The sequence below is a fragment of the Chinchilla lanigera genome, unplaced genomic scaffold (assembly GCF_000276665.1).
Source record: "Chinchilla lanigera isolate Chin_1 unplaced genomic scaffold, ChiLan1.0 scaffold00019, whole genome shotgun sequence".
In the NCBI taxonomy this organism is placed as follows: domain Eukaryota; kingdom Metazoa; phylum Chordata; class Mammalia; order Rodentia; family Chinchillidae; genus Chinchilla; species Chinchilla lanigera.
Genome location: NW_004955420.1, coordinates 1,634,628 through 1,646,178, shown reverse-complemented (window position 1 = coordinate 1,646,178; position 11,551 = coordinate 1,634,628). Strand labels below are relative to the sequence as shown.

The window sequence follows — 11,551 nt, the reverse complement described above, 5'->3', positions numbered from 1 at the left end:
GAGACACAAGGTTGCCTACTGACTAATGATTAAAATTGTCCAGGTAGTATGTTTTTCTCAAGACTGAGGTAGCTTGAGTGCTTTTAGTCACTCTGGCTCTGTCCTGCCCTCACACATGTGACCAATTTCTGGCTTCAGCCACTCCCAACATCTCTCTCTTTTCTGTTTAGTTGTGTAAGTGATAGGTGTTCAGTTGCATTTGGAGAAGCTGTGTTTGGAGAATTCTGTAGAAGGCCTTTTTATTCTTGGTGAAGTTTTTTGTTTAGGCTGAAGACTTCCAGTCCAAAGATTTTAGGTGCCTGTACACAGCAAGTTATCCCTATACAGTCAATAGTCCATAACAGTGGTCAGTTACCAGTTTAGCGGCAATTGTCAGAAGTTGTTGGTGATTTAAACCTTTTACAGCTAATATATTACTAATGGCATTGCTTTCCACATCTTGTGGGTACACTTTTCTGCTGGATGTTCAAGACTAAGTTAAGGTGAGATGCATATTAATCAACCTTTTGCTATCTATCCAGGTCAGTTAAGTCTCCTCAGGATTTACCTTGGAACCAAGTAGAGCATCTCTTAGATCTTCTGTCAGTGTCAGCCATCTGGATGAGTCACGGCCATTGCTTGACCAAGTTGCCTTCTGTGAAAGCTTGAGAGATTTTTTTTCTCTCCTGGTGACTCTCCTTAGGCATACTATACATCATTGAATCACTTTCCTCTGTGGTCCCATAGTCTCCTTGATCAGAAGATTAGGGTCTCAACTGAGTTATAGGATGTTGTAGTAGAGGTTCTCTTATGTCTTGAGTCCTCACTGACCTTGGAGGGCTAGGGCCAAAATATTGGATATCCTTTTAGGCCAATCTATCTCTCTAATTTTTGGTCTCTAAACCTCAGTTGTCAAACATCCAGAAGAAAAGATTAATAACTACATCATAAGGGAAGCTGTAAGCTTAATATTACTATCTTATCTGAATATCAAACACCTTAGAATATAAAATAGAACCATTATTTTCTAACAACCATAGATATCTTAATATTTAAATCCTTATAGAATGTTCAGACAACAGTCACCTATTTTTATACAGAAATTTAAAAATCAAAGCCATACATAATTTTGCAGCACGACAATCACGATGACATTTTGTAACATACCTAGCTTTTCATTTTGATGTAACATAACCCTTTTAACCAATCATCCCTATCAAATATATAAGAAACTTTTACCTAATTTGTTGTCCTTTAATGGGATAAATATCACATAAATTTTTTGTTAAAGGCAGAAGTCCAAATCTGAAGGAAAATTCTTATCACAATAAACAATTCTTGTTTTACATTTTGGAAGATCTGTACATCCAGAATCATGAATACATTCAAAACATCATCAGATTAACAGCAATGAATTGCCACACACATGTGAAAACCTTTGTTTCTTAGTTTAGTTTTATGTCAAGAGCATTTTTTGTGAGAAAATCTTATTGTAATTTTTCTGAAAAGCTTTCTTTTGACCAATAACCAAATTATTGGGGTGTCTCCCAAAAGATTATGGAGATCACTGAGGACTCCTTACTAATGAACAAAGGTTGGTCACTCCTCTACTCACTAGTTGGAGTGCTGTCCAATAATCTCTCTCCACTGTAAGGAATTTTTCTTCATTATTTCAAATTTTTTGATGATCTGTGAGTAAACTAATTCTGATTTCACTTAGACCAGCTGGTAACTCAGGTAAAAGCATGCTTTTAAGTCTATAACCCAAACTGTATTATGAACAAATGATCAAAAAAGAGAAAAATTGTTGAACTCAAATGAAAAGGGAACAGCTGTTCATGGAGTGACAGACAAATAGACAAATAACAAGTACACAGAACAGACAAACAAACATCTTTACAAAATCAGAGTGCACTCAAATATGTTTTTGACCAAATTGAATCATAGTAATTCTATTACAATTTTAGAAATTTATAATTGTAAATAGACTAGTCAGATTTCATTGTTCATCAATCAGCAGAGATCTCTTATCAGAAAAATTTGGAAGGAATAGAATCTTTTATCTATAATGAATATGCATATTTTGTATTTTATTCTGTCTTAAGAATACTGGTTACTTTCAGCTCAGTTATCTCTATATACTCCATGACTTATTTAGACCTTAGATTTCCATTTTGTCAGTTTCTTCAGTAGGCCCCAGGTCAAATCTAGTCACATCATTGTCAACATCTTCTCCAGATCTGGCTTCATCATACAATATGCTCTAGCAAAAACACAAACACATCCTCCAACCCAAATTAGCTTTTTTGCATTACCTGATTGAATTGCCTTTCTGTTGCTATAATTCTATCTTTTGTAAAATTTAAAAAAAATTTAATAGTATATGTTGCCAAGTGAAGTGGGAGGGATTGATTCCAACTTTTGTTTTTGTAACTGAATTTTGATGGTACAGTGAGGAACCTACATACTATATTTTGGAAGAGGAAACCATCATATAGCTTCCCTTAACCTGAGATGACCCATCTGTGAGCAATGAAGTAAACTGAATTAACTTTTCTGAAATATAATGACAACAAATAACACCAGAAGAATTAGCCCAAAATCTGGATGGAGCCAATTAACATTACAAAATAAAGTCTGAAAATCATAAAAGGTTGATCTGAACAGTCCTGGGTAATATGTCTTGGTTGGAATAGGTGACCCAGATAGGAGGAAGTTATCATAGCTGCATCTCTTTTGAGGCCACAGTGAGGCCTGCCACTATTTAAATAGGATGTCAAAATCAAGTGACTGTTTGAATCCCACTGCTTTTAGATTGTAATTCAAATCTTTATATCTGTAAAATATCAAGGCTTTTCTATACCAATTTAATTTAGGACTGTAAAACAGGCAATCAAACTCACTAGGAATCATGAGAACACCAAAGACTTATAAAACATTTTAAATCAGCAGCATATCCTGCATATGGTGTCAAGAAGAAAACTGTAATTAAAGCATGACAGTTTTATTAGCTGTATAATCTAAAATGAGGAAATCTTTTACTATAACTCTAGAAGACCAAAGCCGATCACTGAAATATACATATTTTGAGACAAGGGGCAAAGTTTTTATTTATGGGAATTATTTTTTAAGTAATCTTTTTAAATATCCCCATTATTATAAATCTTAGGAAATATGATTTTCTTAACTAAAAGCAAACTGTTTTTATCTTGAGGATGAAAACAGCCTTTTAAATTATCACCTTAGGGGAAAAATGTAAAGACTTCTCTTTTAGTGTCGATTGTAATAGAGAAAGAAAGGAGAAAACCCCACTCTATTCCCTGGGAGGCTTTATTTCCTGCAAGGCAGAAATTCCCTGGGACGCTCTATTCCTGGCGGAATGACCCGCTGCCTCCCTCCAGGTCAGCAATCCAGCACCTTTGTTACAGTGGGCCTGCAGCGTCCATACCCAGTAGCCATCCGCACTTGTGTCTAAAAGCCCTTTAAAATGTTTCTTCTTTAACTAATAAATTCTATCTTTGAACTTAATATAGCTCTTTTTTATTTATAATTTTTAAATTGAGCTATATGAGAGTCTCGGGTGATTTGAACAATGTTTTGTTCTTGTCTCTGGCTGCAGCCTCCACTCCATGCCTTGGGGCTGGGTGAGCAGCTAGCACAGGCTATCATCTTAGTGCTGGGAATGGGCTCCCTCACCCACATTTCCCCTCCTCAAGCAATATGGCGGTTACCATCTCTGCATCCATAGCTGCTGAGGTCCCGTTTTTGCCCAGATTTCAAGCGCAGGCGCTGTTTTTGTGAATAGCGCACACGCCAGCGCCTGTGGTGGTGGGAGCAGGGAGAGCTGGGGTGCACTACGTCATATCCCGCCCATCTGGTTCTGGGCACACACACACGTGTAGCTGGTGGTGGAAGCCAACCACTGTGACTGGACTGGGCGTGTGGACACACAGGTGGCTGGGGAATCCCAGCTGAGTCTGCCCAGGACCGGAGGACAGCTCCCTCCCACCCCGCCCACAGCCCAGCCTGCGCCCCTCCTCCTCAGTGGCACCATGCCTCTCAGAGCTAGTCCTGCAGAATTTAAAAGTTTTGCCTTTTTCATCTGATTGAGCAAAGATAGAGGGTTCCAACTCTATGGGTGGAGCTGTTGCTCCACCCTCTTTGTCCTGCTAGGCTCAGGACTTGATTTTAAAGTACAGTTCTGAGCCGGGTCTTTAGTGGTTGCAAAAGCCCTTCAGCCAAAATCCAGGGGGAAAAAATAAATACAGGAATCATGAAACAACAAATATTTTTACATACAACTATATACATCTATAAACATCTGTGCTTTTTGAGACTCTGTCCCATTTTTAACTTCTAGTAATTCAATATACCTTTCTCCTTTTTGGCTTCTCTTAAGCCTATCTCTCTCTTTCTTTTTTATATATTTTTTAAGTAGTTCTCCATGCCTCATTCTCTACACCTGATAATTGTCAATATAACACTCTTGTGCAAAATATTAACTGACTAATTCACTCCCCTGCCCTGTTGCATGCAAAACATTTGGGAAGCATCTTTCTGCCTACCAGTTCTCCTTAGCAGAGGTTCCTGTTCAGGTGTCAAATGTTGGGAATCATTGGTCTCCAAGAGAAAACAGCGAGGGGATTTAGAAAATAAAGACAAGAGACAGAGCTGAGGTCAGGTGAAGGCCTCTTTACCAGGTGGGTAAAAGGACTGAACAACAACAGTAGGGGCATTTATTCATACTTTTGCAAAGTCAAAATCATGAGACACAAGGTTGCATAGTGACTAATGACTGAATTGTTTTTCTCAAGACTGAGTAGCTTGAGTGCTTTAGTTACTCTATCTCTGCCCTGCCCTCAACAAATGACCAATTTTCAGCTACAGCGGCTCCCAACATCAGACACCATTGTAAGAGAATAGAAATCTAACATAAATCGATTCTCAATACAAACAAGTCCTCTCCTAGTATTAGCATATTGATAAAAAAAGGGTGGAAGTCTCAGGCCTAGGATGGAAGTATTTACATAAAAGTTCCACAAACCTTGATCCTTCTGAAGGTCCTGGGCTTGCAACTTTTCTCCCTTTATTGGGGGAAAACCTCAATTAATGCAAATACCTTATAAGACAATACATTTCTACATTTGCATTGGTTTGCATCTTGCCTTTTGATATGAGGACTACTAACTTGGGATTAAGTGAAGTGTGACCTAACTGAGGAAATACTAAGTCTGCAAAGGAAGGGAAGGGCTATGTGCCAAAGGAGCTGCGTGAGCTGGATGTCACAGACCAGCTGGAATTAGGATAGCATTCCTGGGAGAGGATCTTGAAGGTGCCTTATTCCGCGGACGGGGGTGAAATATAAAGCTGCAAATTGGAGTTTACCAAAATGTGAGCAATTTCCCATAACACAGGACTTGGTACTCAGGCAAGGGCTTCAAAATTCTGCTCTTATGAAAATGCTACTAGAAAAGCCTCTAACATTATGTCAAAAAGTGAAGGTCCACATTAAAAGAAGCATGGCATGAAGAAAGGGATGAAAAAGCACAGAAAAGTAAGCTACCCAGGTCATACTATATAAATCTAAGAGAGCACTCAGCAGACAAGTTCCTTGGGAGGTTGCTATGGACTAAATTTTGTCCAATCCAAAGTCATTTATTGAAGAACTGGTGACACATTATGGTTTGGTCCAAAATGATATGCAAAACTCTCATACATTAAGTGGGAAACGTTGGAAGCCTCTTGGATGGTAGGGCACTACATTCTTCAGGAGACTCGGCCATTGATGAGTTCCTGCTGGATGTGCTGCTAGGAGGTGGGGCCTAGTTTGGAAGTGGATCATAGGGGTTGATCTATAAGGGTGTATTCTGAACTCTGGCTGCTCCTGGCTCTCTGTATGCTTCTTGGATGCTACGGGATAAGCAACCTTCCTCCAGCACACACTTCCACCATGCCATTTCTGCCTTGGAGCCAGCAATCATACACTGAACACACTGGGAAGTGTGATCCAAACAAACCTCTCCTCTCGCAAGTTGTGGGTGTTGGGTATTGTGTCAAGACAACTGGAAAGCTGATTCAAAACCCTTCTTCAGGTGACATTTGAAGATAAGGCCTTTAGTAAGAACTTTTTAGTAAATATGCCTAGTTTACAGTGCTCATGGAAAATGAGAACCAGAGGCTGGTCTTATGGGGTAATGAAAGCTGAAGGAGGCTAAGCTACAGCCTGGATCCAATGGCAGTTTCTAAGATTGAGAGGAAACATGCATTAATCCTAACAGGTGCAATATATTCTATAACAGTGAGAGGTGAAACAAAGAAATATCAGAGTTTAAATTCTGTACAGGACTTAGATGTCTCCAAAGGTTGGGGTAGGGGCAGTAACATAATCATGGGAAGCAAGCTCTTCAGCCTTGAGAAAAGAATTCCTCACAAAGACCAAGCTTTATGAAACCAATGGTTATCTGTCTGCCAACCAATGAGGAAGTGTCAAAGAAGAGTGACAAGAGACAGATGTCTGCTTGGGAAGACACCTAGGAACGGTACTAGTAGCAGAAGAATTATACAGATGTATGCTAGAATTATATGGATATATGAGATATTTTCAAACCTACACCTATATTGCAATATGCATCTCACATGTGCCTCTACATAATTTAAATAATACAAAGAAGATACATTTACTATTTCCTAAGAGATAAGCATGGTAGTAAGCCTAATCCTCAGTGATGCTGCTGTATCATCATCACTGGGGAGGTCTAGTGATGCAGCACCCTTAGACATGTAGAAGGCTTCCTTCTGTTTAATCAATATCATATGTGCTCTATTTGGGTATGAAGTATAAGACAGGAAAGTACAAGTCAATGATAGAACTTCCATCAGAGAAGAGATAACCATCAACCTAGTGACTGGGTTTTAGCAGTGCTTCAATGCTGTGAATTCTGGGTGGGTCCCAGAACTCTATGGCTGCCATGGATAGGTCATAGACCACTGCCAAGTTTCTGTCATAACTTACGCCAACCACAGTGTGGACTGAGCATTTTTCTGGAGTAAGTCCTACTGAGCAAATAGCTTTCTGGGTTGTCTCCTGCTTTTTGATTATACAAGTTTCATTATCTTTGCCAACTAAATTTTCAACAGCAGAGTTAATAGAAGCTTACCTGATATTAGCAATTCCACAGAGTCAAATAATGAAGCACAAAAAAAACCCTAACCACCTTGAGCCATCACTTGCGGAACAGCCAGAGAAGAGAGCCAGACGTAAGTGTTAGCATATTCTGGGAATAGGGAAGCAGGAATTGCCTTCTAAACAGGGAAAAGAGGATTTCTAGTTTGTGGTGCAGTAACAGAGAAGAGAGAAAGAGGGACAGAAGTGACTGAAGGCGAGAAGCGAGCGCGCGCGTGTGTGTGTGCGCGCGCAGCGTCTTCCTGAGAGGAGGTAGTCTGAGAGTCAAGAAAAGCTTAAGACGACCCAGATGTTTTCTCTCTTGTCAAAGGCCTAGGTTAGCTGTAGAGAGTCCCTCGGGGTTTATGGGTTACAGTTGTAGAGTAAATTTTTCCTTTGAAAATGCATTTTCTGTCATTTGACTTCTTCCTTAAGGGCACCAGGGAAGCAAATCATGTTATTTTCTAACAGAATTCTTTTTTCCTTCCATTGAAAAGAAACTGAGCCTCACAGAAGCAAAGAAAATGCTTTTTTAAAAACCTTGAAACACTGATGTGTACAGGAAAAATTATAATATCAGAAAAAATGTACTTTGTCAGGAGTGAACTTTTTTGTTTCAGACTATGAACATGTTCATGCAGGGCTCCTATGTGAAATGGTAGAAAAAACAGGTTATATACATAAAGAAATACACAAACTCACATAAACATAAACAGTAGTTAGCCATGAACAGTGAATTAGGGAATGGAATGAAACTTGGCACTTCATGGAAACATTGGAAATTAAACATTTGGTTACCTTGGAGACTGACAGCAAACAATTAACTCCTGTGAAGCGGGACCACAGCTCAGAGGTGGGAGAAGGACAGATCGAAGTCAAGCCCAACATTCCTGAGTGGCTCATCTCTGAGAATAGTCTGACACTTCCAACAAACTGTGAGGCCTATGTTTTTTTCTATGGTTCCTTGTAATGGGTGATCTGGAGAGCGAAGTCAGCTTCAGTTCACCTTCAATAAAATGAGTACATATTCAAAGATGTCAGTGATTAGAAATTTGGAAATATCTAAAGCACATACTCATGCTTACTTGTTCCATACACCAAAAAAAAAACAAAGAAAAATATGCCAGGAGAAGATAAATATTGCTATCACACATTAGCATCTCCTTACTACCTACCAAATCAGATTGTGTCTCAATAACACATCACAAACTGACTGATTAGAACAGACCAAGGTACAGTAACTGGTACACGATGGGCTACATCTTCCATGAGCATGAGCTCAGCATATGCTGTCAGTAGGACAATTCATAGGCTGAGGTGGAAGAAAACACAGTCATCATTGACACAGAGCACTCAAGGAGACCTACGGTTATCAACATCACATTCCACCGCAAAAAGAATGTTCTCAGAGAGATATAGGGGTTATTATGGCCACAGAAGTGGCACATGACATTTCTACTCATTTTCCTTTGTAGGAAACATAATCACACAGTCATAGTTCAAAACAAAGCAGCTCAGTTAAGTATAGCACAGCAGTTTGGACAAGCTGAAAGAGGGGAGGCAGAAAGTAAGAGTGACCTGACAGAGTCAATGTTGTTTTCTGCATTTAAAAAATTAAGTAATGGAAACCATACTATTTAACTATTTACACAGGTTCGCTGAACTTGTCAAATACTAGACTCATATGACTTCCTAAAGGAGAGATATATACCCCTAAACACCAAACTACAACCATATCTCTCACTTTACTTTTCAGAAAACTTAGATTCTCAAGATGCTCTGTTGGGGAGAAACAATGAAGTGGCCCCAGCTCGAGACCAGGAAGAGACCTTTATTGATTCCTCGAATCGCTTCTCTTATGAAGACAAATCCATCGGTGCAGGTATGAAGTAATGATTAAACAAGATGCAGAAAGTAAGCAAGGGGCTCGGTATCCCGGAACTGAGTTGAATGGTTCTGACAATCACTTGATTCAAGGCTGCCCAGAAAGAAATTGAAATGTTCCTCCACATAGTTTTACACAGGCAGCTGTAGTAAGCAGCAGTGGGAGCAATAAATACCAAAAGAAAAACGCAAGGAAGAACTGCAAAACCAGTGGAGTACTGGGTTCTGCTCAGCAAATGGTGGGAGAATTACTGAGGAGACGAGAGTGTGATCAGAGACACATAGGGGTGGCAGGTCAGTTTGACCCAGTGTCGAGTATGGCAGACTGCCTGGTCCAAAATATTAGGGTCCTCATAAATGCCTCTGAGATAAGGTACAGATACCCAACCCAAGAACACAACACATCCGTAGGTTTTTCATACTCAGTGTTCTCAAACATATTGTTACACACGCCAATCTGAAGTCCCTAGCCTCACCTCTCATTGCCATACTATTCCAGATGCATAGGAATTCCTCTGACTCGGTGTTTATTTCTACCATCCAAACAGTGGTAACTGCTCGGACTTCCTGATGACACTACATTCCTTATCTCTGTGTTTTTTATTTATTTGTCAGTTTTGTAAACTTTGTGTGAATAGAAGGGCAAATTCTATACTTCACGTCTGATTCCTCTTAGTTCATGTTTATATGTGTGGCTATTGTTCATGTTGCAGCTGACTTCTGTTTGTCAATTCTCATAATTGCATATATTCCATTACAAGAATAGAAATAATTGATTACTGACTAAACTTTGTTGAACATTAGGATTGTTTTCATTATGAAGAGAGTAAGACGATGTTTTGAATATTCTGATGCCTATATTTTGTTATACTAATACATAGTTGTTATACTAATACATAATACACATACTAATACATAGTTGCTCGGTAAAATTTGTAGAGTCTACATTTCTATCATAACCAAACAATGCAATATTTCTTTTTATTTTTATTTTCTATTGCATTATTAGCACTTCATCTTATACACTCTACTCATATATTTTAGAGCTTCACATAGTTCTGGATTTTTTCTTTTCAGAGTATTTGTTTATAATACATACTGAATACATACATTGTAGGGAGGTTGTATATCCATATATCACATGTTAATTCTTTTTACATCCACTTCTTTCATCTTTCCCTCCAAGACTAGAACTCCTTCTTGCATGTTCCCTATCATTTTTATTTTGCTTCCTAAATTTTGCTCCTTAAATCCTAGGTTCGAGTCAGGGAGCAGAAGAGAATTCCACCAATTTCCGGGATTGCTCCAGAGTGTCTCCTTCAGGCCAGCACAGCCCTGTGAAGCAAGAAGGTAAGGCAACTGCAAAGGTGACCTGAGCACCCTTGAGCTGCGTGTACAAAGCCTGAATGTCTCACTTTCCCTTCACATAGAGCAAAGGGCCTCAGAGCAGGGGAAATCTGACTACAAAGCTCCTCGGCACAAGTTTCCCAGGGAACACTGAGACAGGTGTGGATGAGGCAGCGGATCCTGCAGCCATGTGTAGGGGAAATGCTCAGCACTTCTCCATCTGTTCGGCATAAAACCAACCTCACACACTCACATGTCACACTGCTTTACACACAGGAGAGGCCTGTAACTTCTTTCCTTCTTCACTCGTTTTGTGTCCCATTCCTTATCAGCATTACATAGGCACAGCCTTACACCCTCATCCCTGCATATAGCCATTCTCAATCCACCACTTTACACCTGAATCCCTTGAAGAGCTACAGATCATCTCACATGGATAACCTGTTTTAATTCAGCATGCCACACACAACAGAATAACACTCACATTCCCTTTAAGATGAATATTTTCTTGTCTAGCCATCACCTCTTTTACCACGCTTTCAGCCCTTTATAGAACTGCATGTGCTGAAGCCAAATCATTTCCTCTAGCACGTGTGGCGCCTTGCAGCACACACAGCTTACCTTCATCCACATCATCCAACAGACAGTAAAACAATGGCTTACAGGCACTGTTATGCCACACAATATACTTCCACGTACACATAGTCACAGTCCTTAACATTCACTTTTCTAGTACCGCAAGCTTTCACCAGATTTGTACCAGAATACCTACAGGTATAGAGGTAAAGATGGAATTGGAGTTGGAGATGGAGGTAATGATGAAGATGGAGGTGGAGGTGGAATTGGAGATGAAGATGGAGATGAGAGAGAGAGACAGAGACAGAGACAGAGACAGAGACAGAGACAGAGACAGAGAATCTGTTTCCAGGAGAAACAGCACAACCCATTTTCCTCATAATCATGCAAAGTATACACTTCAAATAACAGTTCCACCCAAGCACTCCCAGAGATATTCTGCTCGCATCTTATCTCCTTAGTTTTGAAATCAGTTACCTCAATACGTTGCAGGTCTTGGATCACCGGAGATGCCTTTAGATGAAGACATGATGGAGAGGGAGAAATTACGTTATAACTTGCGTTCCCCTTCCCCATGCTCCTTGGATAGCCACTCATCATCTT

At 39.7% G+C, this 11,551-nt stretch overlaps 1 protein-coding gene and 1 long non-coding RNA gene across 2 annotated transcripts in view; one reads left to right on the top strand and one right to left on the bottom strand.

The window, feature by feature from the left end:
* Positions 1-7,162: 7,162 nt before the first annotated feature.
* On the bottom strand, positions 7,163-11,545 carry LOC106148402. The gene is made up of 3 exons (XR_001233822.1): positions 11,426-11,545; positions 10,136-10,360; positions 7,163-8,147 (listed from the first exon to the last, which is right to left on the bottom strand). It is a non-coding gene; the product is annotated as an uncharacterized LOC106148402 (long non-coding RNA).
* The window catches only part of LOC102025583 (protein FAM170A-like), a 42,248-nt gene continuing 37,859 nt past the window's right edge, over positions 7,163-11,551 (top strand). Inside the window, exons 1-3 of the mRNA XM_013513627.1 lie at positions 7,163-7,236; positions 8,898-9,023; positions 10,283-10,375. Coding sequence (XP_013369081.1) covers positions 7,167-7,236; positions 8,898-9,023; positions 10,283-10,375 — 289 coding nt within the window. The 5' untranslated portion in view covers positions 7,163-7,166. The remainder of the gene's footprint in view (positions 7,237-8,897; positions 9,024-10,282; positions 10,376-11,551) is intronic.